Source organism: Anolis carolinensis, chromosome 3 (assembly GCF_035594765.1).
Source record: "Anolis carolinensis isolate JA03-04 chromosome 3, rAnoCar3.1.pri, whole genome shotgun sequence".
NCBI classification, from domain to species: domain Eukaryota; kingdom Metazoa; phylum Chordata; class Lepidosauria; order Squamata; family Dactyloidae; genus Anolis; species Anolis carolinensis.
Genome location: NC_085843.1, coordinates 252885323 through 252897516, shown reverse-complemented (window position 1 = coordinate 252897516; position 12194 = coordinate 252885323). Strand labels below are relative to the sequence as shown.

Below are 12194 nucleotides of genomic sequence, written 5' to 3'. Positions count from 1 at the left end.
GGCACATTGGGTGCCGTGCCAAAAGATCTAGGCTGGCATTTGGCAACAATAGACATTGACAAAATCACAATCTGCCAACTGCAAAAGGCCACCCTACTGAGATCTGCACGCATCATCCGAAAATACATCACACAGTCCTAGACACTTGGGAAGTGTTCGACTTGTGATTTTGTGATATGAAATCCAGCATGTCTATTTTGTTTGTTGTGTCATAATATAGTAATAATAATAATAATAATAATAATAAGTTTATTTATACCCCGCCTCCATCTCTCCCGAAGGGGACTCGGGGCGGCTTACAGATAATACCAGATAAAAACAATAACAATATACAGTACATCAATAAACAAAAAACATACACAAATTATACAATTTTAAAACATTAACCTATAGAAATAAAAAAACACTGATAAAACATGGAATTAAAAGCAGCGAGGTTATGATAACAGACTAAGTAAAGTGCACATTATAAAAGTTGTAAACTCAAGACACTAGACTCCTATTTATGCAGGACAAAATCCCACTGGCGTTTTTAGCTGCCTCATCACATTGTTGGCTTAAGTTTAACTTGTTGTCCACGAGGACTCCAAGATCCTTTTCACATGTACTGCTCTCCAGCCAGGCATCCCCCATTCGGGATCTTTGCATTTCATTTTTTTTCTGCCTAAGTGGAGTATCCTGGGAGATGTAGTTTTACAAGCTCCTTATGGCCAGCTTGGCATTCTCTGCTCGCTACAATGCCTGAGAATTGATGGGCCAGAGAAGGAGGCTCGAGCTCTACAGCAGGTTAGCAATACTGGGAAGACAGGGCGGGGCTTGCCGAAGGGGGCGGAGCTTGAAGATTGACCGGGCGTCGCAAAACGAGAGCGGGGACTGGGCGTGGAGGCGTGGCTTGGCAGTGTGGGCGGAGCTTGGGGCGGAGTAGGCGGAGCTTGTGGGCGCCCCTCCTTTCCCGTTCGCTGCTGTGCTGCCGCTCTCGGAGGGGCCTCAGGCGGAGCGCAGCGCAGTAGGACAGCGCACCGAGCCAGATCGAGCGCGCCTCCTCCTCCTCCTCCTTCTTCTCCCACGGAGTCCGCTTTTTGGGCTGCGCGGGCGGTTTCCCTCCTCCTCCTTTTCCCTCTTCCTCCTCCTCCTGCTTCCCGTCCCGATCCGACCCAGATGTGAGCGCGCCCGGCTCGAGCCCCTCCGCATCCGCCGCATCCAACGCGCCCCGTTCGCAACAGCCGAGTCCCCGCGGGAGAAATATGTGGCAGCCGGCAACGGAGAGACTGCAGGTAAGAGGAGGATGGAGGGAGGGAGGGAAGGAGGGAGGGAGGGAAAAGCCAAGGGGGAAAAAGCTGGTGGGGTCCGTGGCCAAGGGGGGAAACAACGCCTGGCCACTTCTCTGCATTCCACGCTGGGGATCTTGACTCCAGATGGGTCTCTTCCCCGCACCCAAACACCGAGGCTGCAGATGACTTGCAGATACAAGAGACTGTGTTGTTGTTTTTTTTGGAGAGGGGTCTAGTCTCTGTTCCCCCCCCCCCCCCCCCCCCGTCCGAGGCTCAAGAAAGAAAAGGGTCCAACTCTTTGGAGCAGCTCCACAGTGTAGAGTTGGCTCTGCTACGTTGTCGAGTAAAGGAGAGATAACTAAAGCCAGACTGGTTTGCTGAGAGTTTTCTGGGCTGTATGGCCATGCTCCAGAAACGTTCTCACCTGACGTTTTGCCCACATCTATGCCAGGCATCCTCAGAGGTTTTCTAAGATCTACAGATATACTCACAGGAACGCCTCAGCAAGCGAGAGTCCAAAAGTGGCAGGCTAAAATCTGGTGGCAAAGTGTGTCAAAGCACTGAGCTGCTGAACTTGCAGACCGAAAGGTCTCAGGTTCAAATCCCAGGAGCAGATTGAGCTCCCGCTATTAGCTCCAGCTCCTGCCAACCTAGTCGTTCGAAAACATGCCAATGTGAGTAGATCAATAAGTACTGCTCCAGCGGGAAGGTAACGGCGCTCCATGCAGTCATGCCGACCACATGACCTTGGAGGTGTCTATGCACAACGCCGGCTCTTCGGCTTAGAAATGGATATGAGCACCAACCCCCAGAGTTGGTCACGACAGAAGCTGGGGCTAACAGCGGGAGCTCACTCCACTCCCCATTTTTGAACCGCTGACCTTTCAGTCAGCAAGTTCAGCAACTCAGTGGTTTAACCCACTGCAGCATCATGGACTCACTAGGCAAGTGAGGTTTATATATCTGTGGAAGGTCCAGGATGGGAGAAAGAACTTTTGTCTGTCTTGTCTTGTCTTGTCGCCCAGTCTGGACCTTCCACAGATATATAAACCCCACTTGCCTAGTTTCCAATATACCTCACAACCTCTGAGAATGCCTGCCATAGATGTGGGCGAAATGTCAGGAGAGAATGCTTCTGGAATATGGCCATTCAGCTTGGAAAACTCACAACAACCCATTGATTCCGGCCATGAAAGCCTTCAACAACACAAAGCCAGACTGTTGTCCTTTGGACATATCGAGAGAAGGCAGGACACAAACCTCTTCCTAAGGGAGAAGGACAAGAAGAAGACTGCAGATCCCAGATGGATACATTCAGAGTGCATCTACACCGTAGATTTAATCAATGCAGTTTGACACCACTTTGACCCAATGCTGTGGAATCATGGCGATTGTCGTTTGGGGAGGCATTGGCACCTTTAAAAATATTATTATTACAATCAGAGCCAGCTAACACCTCCCAACAGAGGATTCGCCCAGGCAGGAAGCAGACAGGCTTTGAAGCTGCAAGGCTTTTCAGTGCTAATCAAGGTGATTAGCAGGGCACTTGATGGACCAACCTGGATGCAACATATTATTTGAGAACACATAAATGCTTTACCACTAACAACTACCGTGTCAGACTATACAAAGAGAAGCCATTGAAATACACAAGCATGTGGACAATTTCAACAGAAAGGAGGAAACCAGAAAAATGAACAAAATCTGGCTACCAGTATTTAAAACTCTAAAATCAGGACAGTAAATAAAGAACAACACGTTGAAAACAGGGGAATTCCAGGCAAGAAACAATCAGGGCCAGCTAACACCTCCAACAAAGGATTCCCTCTGGCAGGAAACAGCCAGATCTTGAAGCTGAAAGGCTATTCAATGCTAATCAAGGTGGCCAATTGCATCATTCACACCTGCCTCAAATAGAGAAGAGTTCTTTCTCCCACCCTAGACATTCAACAGATATATAAACCCCACTTGCCTAGTTTCCAACAGACCTCACAACCTCTGAGCATGCTTGCTGCATAGCATGCGGGTGAAATGTCAGGAGATAATGCTTCTGGAACATGAGCCTAGAAAACTCACAGCAACCCAGTGATTTCGGCCATGAAAGCCTTTGACAGCACAGTATTATTATATTTATTTATGTTTCACTTTTCTCTCCAACTAGAAGACTCAAACTGGCTTACATCAAAAGTAAGCCACTTTTGATGTAAGTACAGTACAGTTTAAAATCTACAAATATATAAACATGGCTGTTAAGGCTTAAGACTTTGTAAAACTACATCTCCTGGGATTCCTTAGCATTAGGACGTGGTAATCAAAGAGGTGTCAAACTGCATTCATTCTACAGAATCCAGATGCATCCCTCCTAACTTGTTTTGGACTTCAGCTCCCATCAGCCCTCCCCTTATTCCTATCCACCATCATCCTATCGGCTGTTAGGAATTGTGGGAGTTGAAGTCCAAAACACCTGGAGGGCCTAAGTTGGCTCATGCCTGTGATAATGGGAGTTGTGGTCCAAAACCGAGAGCAACAAATTGAGTGAGCTTGCAGGACAATCACCTTCCCAAAACCTTAAATTGGCCCCTTTCAATCTCCTATTTTTTTTTCTTCTTCTTGAAAAACAACGGTCTGCTTTTTTATGTGCTGCACCAGTGTTTGGAGAGCAGAGATCCAAAGAGTGTGCAGGAGTTTCATTGAGGTTCGACTGTTTTGGGCTCTGTTGTGGACTGTTGTGTAGAGGAGTCTTGCTCAGCCTCAGACGCAGGGCTGGCCTGCAGAGGGAGATCCCTTTGCAAAAAAGGGAGCTGGAGGTCTGGTGCGTGTGCTGTGTGAGTGGAATCAAGGCTGTTCTCGCTGCAGGTCCCTCCTCCTCCTCCCTCCCTCCCTCCTCCCCCTCTCTGTCTGTCTCCCCCCCTCCAACCTAAAATATTCTCCAGATGGTCAGCCAGAAAGACTGCCAGATAAATTTATGGAATCCCACAGACAAACTTTTTTGGCAGTCCAAAGCTGCCTTAAATCTCAGAGTAAACTCTGAAGAAATTCTGAAGTGGCAAAACAAAACAGTCTGGATGGGCTGAAAAGGCATGGAAAGACAAGAAAGGGCGGGGGGGGGGGGGGGGAGAGAATGTTACTAGTTTAGAAAGGAAAGACCAGGGATTTGCACGTCCGTGGGTGGGAGACACATGAATACATACAAACCTTTGCAGCAGGCATGGATCGTTTTCTGCTGTCACTTGGAAGCGTAGAAGGTTTTTGCCTTAATAATGCTGAGCTGACATGGAGTCGAGTTGCTGAAATTGGGTGTCTCATTTTGAACCTAGGGCATCTCCAGCTCAGTTTCTCTCTGAATATATTCTCACATAGTGACTTGTTGCTGCTAACTGCCATCAAGTCACTTTGACTTATGGTGACCCTATGAATGAGAGGCCTCCAAATCTATCCTCAACAGCCCTGCCCAGATCTTGCAGAATCTGAACTGCAGCCTCCTTGATTTGAGTTTGTCTTTCTGGGGCCCCTGGTGGCACAGTGTGTTAAAGCGCTGAGCTGCTGAAGTTGCAGACCAAAAGGTCCCAGGTTCAAATCCCGGGAGTGGAATGAGCACCCGCTGTTATCCCCAGCTCCTGCCAACCTAGCAGTTCAAAAACATGCCAATGTAAGTAGATCAATAGGTACCACTCCGGCGGGAAGGTTACAGCGATCCATGCAGTCATGCTGGCCACATGACCTTGGAGGTGTCTACGAACAATGCCGGCTCTTCGGCTTAGAAATGGAGATGAGCACCAACCCCCAGAGTCAGTCATGACTGGACTTAACGTCAGGGGAAAACCTTTACCTACCTTCTCTTTTTCTGTTGTGTCCTACCTTACCAAGCACTATGGCCTTTTCTAGGGCATTGTGCCTTCTCATGATGTGCCCAAATACAATAGTCTTGATTTATTAAGTGATATGTGGAATTTCTTTTAACATGTCAGAAGCAACTTGGGAGCATACTGCTAGTCACTTCTGATGTGAGAGAATTGGCCGTCTACAGAGACGTTGCTCAGGGACGCCAAATGTGTTACTATACTCTTCGGAGGCTTCTCTCATGTTTCCGTAAGCTAGAGCTGACAGACTGGAGTTCAGGCAGCAATCCAACCTTCAAGTCATAGAATCGTAGAATCATAGAGTTGGAAGAGACCTCACAGGCCATCCAATCCAACCCCCTGCCAAGAAACAGGAAATTGTATTCAAAGCACCCCTGACAGATGGCCATCTATCCTCTGCTTAAAAGCCTCCAAAGAAGTCAGCAGTTCAGCCGGCACAAGGGTTTAACCCATTGCGTCATTGCGGCTCGTGATATGTGGAATGGATGTCTTCAGAGAAAAGTTAGGCTCTCCTTATGCAGTATGATGCTAGATGGATAAACAGCTATCTCTGTGAAGATCTTGTCTTACTAGTAGCTGTCATATCTCAGGATGTTTTTCAACTAGGCCAGGATTGCTGCTTCTAAAATAAAATAAGTTCCTATTCAATCAGACATGTCTTTCTTTCCTTGAGGTAGTATGTGGGCTCCAATGCATACTACTCCTAGCAAACGGACATTCATGTTGTGATGTTTCCATACTAGAAATAGCACCTTTTAAATACAGTAGCTATTTAGTAATAACAACAGTAATTTAATTGCTCTGCTTTGTACACTGTCATTTGAGCAGCATTGTTTTCTGAAAACAGACTGTTATGTAAAACTGTTGGCACACTAAAGCCCTGAGCAATAGTTGTTCAGATTTTTATAAAAGAAATTCATTCTCCAGTGTTATGAAACGCACTGATAAAATGACACCCTTACCTCATCCCTTCCTGATTCCAATGCTGGAACTTCTAATTATCTGGATTATAGAGCAGGTAGATTTTGGTTAAAGTGATGCAGCTCATTGTTATGAATTTTGTAAACTTCTGCATTGTGATTCAGGCACTTCAGAATTTTAGATTCATTTGTCAGATATGATTATGCCCTTTCAGAACTGGTGTCATCTGAATCTTTGTGACAGTCTGTTTACCCTGGAGTTCTTAAAGAGTGTTACTTTAAAACTAACATACATCACATCTGCAGTAGAAGTCTAAGGGAGGATTTCCCATATCTTGTCTGTTGACCTCTCTGTATAAAGCAAAGTCCAACCCTGTGTGCGTCAGCAAAGCCTGCTTCTATCTCTTGTGTATACTGACACAAAATTCTGTAGAATAACAAAAAATAATAGTTACAGTCGGCCTTCTATATCCACAAATTCTATACCTTTGGATTCAGCTTGAAGATATTTTAAGTTATTCCAAAAGTCAGACATTGATTTCCAATTTCCTATTTTCTGTGCCACTAAATATAATGGAACTTGAGCATCCACAAATTTTGGTATCCTTGAGAGTATTACTGGGATCAAACTCAGCAGATACTGTATTTCAGAAGCCTTTAAATATCAGCAAAAAGAAATACAGAGGCAACTCAGTTAATAAAGTAGGTGTGTTTCTGGACATTACTGCTTTAATAGAAAATTTGGTAACAGGGGCAGAAATAACACAGGAAGAAGAGATATTGATTCCTATGCTGTCAGATAAGAGTCCCTCAATAATTTTCAGCAGACTTTTTATAAGAAACATGTGAAATGAAATAAGCAGATCAGGTATGCCTTGCATAAGTGAAAAAGAAACATTTTGATCTTTTACAAAGTGATTGGAAAGTTTACTCCAGGGATGACTTTATTCTTTCAGCTACTTCCATTTTCACATGATTTCCATTTTAGTGTCCAAATGTATAGATCTCTCTGCTTTTCACATGTTAGGAGTTCCTAATGTGATAGGGGTATATCTGTTTTCTCTTTTTCTCTGTTGTTTTAGTGTTAACACATGCTCAGCAAGAGATTCTGGTGGCAGCTGTTGTGTACCTTGCCTGTTATAGAGAGGCACAGTCACAACCACAGTAATATCAACCAGAACAGAATCTCATTTTTTCCCAGCTCAAGCCTTATTACATTACTTTAGACATGTTGCTGAAATCTGGTAATCTATATTTCTCTAGCTGTCTTTTACCACCCCTTTAGTGCTGATTCTGTTAATTAAATTTCTAGATATATAAAAGAAAAGGATGAAAAGCGAGGGCTGGGTTTTTGTAAAAAGTGGCTTCTTTGTCAGACACTTTGTTAACTGAAGTATGTCTGTAGTTCCTACAGTATTTGTGATCACGGGTTTTGTTTGTTTGAATTGGTTAGAATCTTGTATTAGTTTGGTGCTTCTTGTTTTAGTGAGATTTCATCCACAATGCAATAACCACATTTTTTTTGTATTTGTGAACCATAAACACATACCCGAAATACTCATGTATAAGTCTAGAAACTTTAGTCAAACAATCAACTCAAAAAACCTGGGTCAACTTATCCACAGATCAGTATGAATACTCTACCTTAACTCTCAACAAAAAAAAGAACTAGCCCCTTCTCTGAGTAGAGTAACAAAAGGCAAGAGCTTAGTTCATCATGGAAAAATCCTACAAGATGCTCTGACCTCCTCTATTCTCAGTAGTGGCACTGCTTCTGTCCCCAGTGGCCAGTGGCAGCAAGCCTCCTGATGCAGCATTGTTACTTCCCCCTCTCCATTGAATGATTTTCCCTTTTCATGGAATGTTATGCACAAGTCATATCAAAATTCATAATTTTGCCCCCCAACCTGTCCTTGACATATATGACTATATACTATAGGTCTGATTTATGGCTCATTCGTTTATATTTCACCCTTTTCTGTGGATTGATAGGTTAGCACACACATGTTAAATACAAGACTTATGGGCTGAATCCAGCCCACCACTTCATCTTATATGGCCCACAAGGCTTTCAAAGCTAGGACAGCATAGTTACATTTATGCAGTCTTACAATTAAAAACGACCCTTTGAAGGAAATCAAATCGTGCTGATGTAGCCCTTAGTGAAGATAAGTTTGACACCTCTGCCTCAGTATCCTGTTATTTACCCATTCCTCCTCACAGCAGTGCTACATCAGTGGCCCTTGCAGATTCAGGGTAAAGATCACCAAAATGTGTCCTTTTGGATTGAGAAGAACAACCCCCCTTGGGAATTTGAAAGTATTCATAATAAGATGCAGAAAAGAGAGTTTTGCTTTCAGTGACAAGGACTTGAGCATGCCTACACCCTATGTTAGTTATGGGAAACTCAGTGACTTGCAATTATCTCTTTTTCTTGGCCAATGAGTTAGGAAAATTACGCCAACAATTCAGAAACAGCTCTGAAGGTCTCTTGACTTCCATTTTTCTTCCTTTGCCACCACAGCTTGATAAATCTGAGAAACAAAGTTTATAGTGAAGACACTGGACAAAGAAAAAGCTATTACAGGGTGATGTTTTAATAGGGATGTTGGCTCAGCTTATAACGGACCAAGGATTTACATGTATAACTGGGGTGGTTGTGCTTGAACCCGGAAGCTTAATATGTAAAGCAAAATTGGGTCGAGTGAGAGGAAAGGAAGCAACAGAAATACTGTCATTTGCTACAATAAAACATTGAGGCCACTTGCACGTTGCAACAATGTAGAGAGTGAAAAATACTCAAAACACTTCCGTTAAACCTTTCAATCTTTGTATTTTTGGAAATTTTCTTTCCTTTTTACTTGTTTTATTAACACTGAAAATAAACAAAGATACACAGGATGACAAGACTCATAAAATGAAAGCCAGAGTAACACCTGCTGTACCTTCACTGATACCAACCTCATACAATTTCAAAGTACAGGTAGTTCCTAAGTTATGAACAAGATAGGTTCTGTAGGTTTGTTTTTAAGTTGAATTTGTCAGAACAGGTACATTTTTAAGTGTAACTCCAGCCAAAAGTACATTTTTATAATTTTGGATAGCACAGGAAAGGGTTAACACCCCTGCGGTGTTTGTTTTGCTTCTGTGCCCCTGTTCAGAATAATGAAACTCACTTTCTCTCCTTGTGAGAATTGGATTTTGAAAAATTCAGCTTGTTGTGGAAAGAAGGATTGGTGAGAAAGCTTCAGTGGAGACAACTTTTCCCCAAGACAACTCTTTCAGGAGTGAGCTTCCCCTTTGAGAATAGATTTCTCTTATTTCCTGTTTTCTCAGCCCCGTTTTTAACTGTGAGTAATTTGTAAGTTAGATGTTGGTAACTCAGGGATTGGCTGTATCTAGTACGGCTTAGTACAGCGGGTTAAGTCACCAGCTATAGAAGATCCTGCCGACCAGAAGGTGAGTAGTTCAAGCCTGGGGCCAGGGTGAACTCTTGTCAGGAGCCCAGCTCCTGCTTCCCTAGCAGTTCGAAAATAACAATGTAAGTAGATAAATAGGTACCGCTTTGCCATGGAAGACAGGCTCCTCGGTGTGGAAAATGAAACAACAGCACCTCCTCATGGCCAAGTCAAGCATAGCCAGATGTAGAAGATATTTATGTACTGTCTGTCTTTGTCAATTTGTCAATTGTATAATGGCATTGAATGTTTGCCATATACGTACCTGTAGTCCGCTCTGAGTCCCCTTGGAAAGATAGAGTGGAATATAAATAATGTTATTATCATGATCATAATCACTATCTGAATATATTAGATATGAACACTGTTCTCTAGCAGATGGAGGTGTTATTATTTCTGAGCTGGAACTGAAGGATTAACTTCAGAGAATGGAGCAGAGAATTTGAAGGCTTGAATTGATACAGTTCAGCTAAATTTGGTCTTAAGTGACTTATACTTATCCTATACCCTGAGGCTAAGCTCTAATTCTACTGCATTACAGTACCTGGGCTGCAGATACTCAAGATAGATGTGATGATGGCAATCTTTTTTGTTTGATTATGAGTCTGTCCCAGTCATATTATATGTATGAAACCATGAGAGAGATCGGTGCATTGTGTGTTTATAGGGCAGTGGTTCTCTACCTTCCTAATGACACGACCCCTTAATACAGTTCCTCATGTTGTGGTGACCCCCAGCCATAAAATTGTTTTCATTGCTACTTCATCACTGTCATTTTGCTACTGTTATGAATCGTAATGTAAATATCTGATATGCAGGATGTATTTTCATTCACTGGACCAAATTTGGAACAAATACCCAATACGCCCAAATTTGAATACTGAATGGGGTTGGGGGAGGGGTTGATTTTGTCATTTGGGAGTTGTAGTTGCTGGAGTTTATAGTTTGCCTACAATCAAAGAGCACTCTGAACTCCACCAATGGTGGAATTGAACCAAACTTGGCACACAGAACTCCCATGACCAACAGAAAATACTGGGTTTGGTGGGCGTTGACCTTGAGTTCTGGAGTTGTAGTTTACTTACATCCAGAGAGCACTGTGGACTCAAACAATGATGGATCTGGACCAAATTTGGCACGAATACTCAATATGCTGAAATGTGGAATTTGGGGAAAATAGACCTTGACATTTGGGAGTTGTAGTTGCTAGGATTTATAGTTCACTGACAATCAAAGAGCCCCTTGAACCCCACCAAGGATAGAATTGGGCAAATTGGTCTTTTGATGGGAGGATTCACTGTCTGTTTCCAAAAAGGAAGCGAAGGACAGGCGGAGAGATATTCAGCCTTCTCTGGCAAAGGGGTTCCTAAGATCACCAGAAATGTATTTTCTGATGGTTTTTGGTGACCCCTCTGACACCCCCTCGCAACCTCCCCAGGGGTCCTGACCCCCAGGTTGAGAAACGCTGTTATAAGGGGACAAATACAGTTTGTGGGACATGGGCTGCTATCCCTATCTCTAGCCTGTGGTTTGTCTTCAAGTGCTTGGCTTCAGAGACATGCTCTGATTAGAACAGGAGTGAGTTTGAATGAAAGAAAAGTCCTGCCAGGGACATGGTTTTCCCAGAAAGTGACAGTGATACAGCACGCTAATGAATGGCCGCTCTGTGGCATTTCATCTTTCCTAACTCTCATAGTCCTTTTGTTCTAATACTTCGACCTCTTGCTTCATATGTAATTTTTTAAAAGAAAACTCTTTCTGCTAAGGTTCAACACGCGCTCAAGATGGCAGCTTTTATTTATTGAGATAATAGTAACTAGAGCCTTCAATTAAGAATTCATAAAGGAAAGAATAAGTCAAAGAATAAAAGAATGTTAGCTTTATCTGAAAAATTAACATACAAAGCAAGATTGGAGAGAGGAGAAATGAAAAATAATTTGTTCGAGGTTACATGGGAATCATTTATCAGCTATATGTGCCAGAACAATAGTTGATTTCAAGCATCATTAGATCACGTGAGATTTTGGATAAATACAATTGGTGCATTAATATTTTCTTTGGATCCAATCTGTCTGACAAAGGAATGCACATGGTGAAAATCAGCATAAATAATGTTTTTCCCTCCTGGCACATATACTTTGTTTTGCATTGCAAGAATTTTATTTAAATTCGCTGGGCTTAAAAACTGCTTATATGGTGAAATGGGAGAATCTGTGGATTAGGAAAGTCAATCATGTGCCTCTATAACCCAAAGCTACCATATTCAGATACCCATACAGACAGAATATTAATGGTAACGTATTAAAGGGGATTTAATTAATTAACAGATTAATTAATATACTTATTTTCTCCCAGTATGGAACCCAAAGGGGTTTATAGTATAAGTAGAAACAAAATAGCTAAAACAGTAAAGGTTACCAACTTTAACATAGTTAACGCTTGGGGAGATAGGGCTGGCTGAACTGCTGACCTAAAGGTTGAGTTGCTGACCTGAAGGTTGCTGGTTCGAATCCATGATATGGGGTGAGCACCCTTCTGTCAGCTCCAGCTTGCGGGGACATGAGAGAAGCCTCTCGATAGGATGATAACACATCTGGGCATTCCCTGGGCAATGTCTCTGTAGACAGCCAATTTTCTCACAGCAGAAGCGACTTGCAGTAGGTTCTCAAGTCACGTATGACAAAA

The 12194-nt window shown here is 43.0% G+C and overlaps 1 protein-coding gene across 1 annotated transcript in view; it reads left to right on the top strand.

The window, feature by feature from the left end:
- Positions 1–935: 935 nt before the first annotated feature.
- Positions 936–12194, top strand: part of pid1 (phosphotyrosine interaction domain containing 1) — a 126899-nt gene continuing 115640 nt past the window's right edge. The window contains exon 1 of the mRNA XM_062976615.1: positions 936–1274. Within this exon, the coding sequence (XP_062832685.1) occupies positions 1245–1274 (30 nt within the window). The 5' untranslated portion in view covers positions 936–1244. The remainder of the gene's footprint in view (positions 1275–12194) is intronic.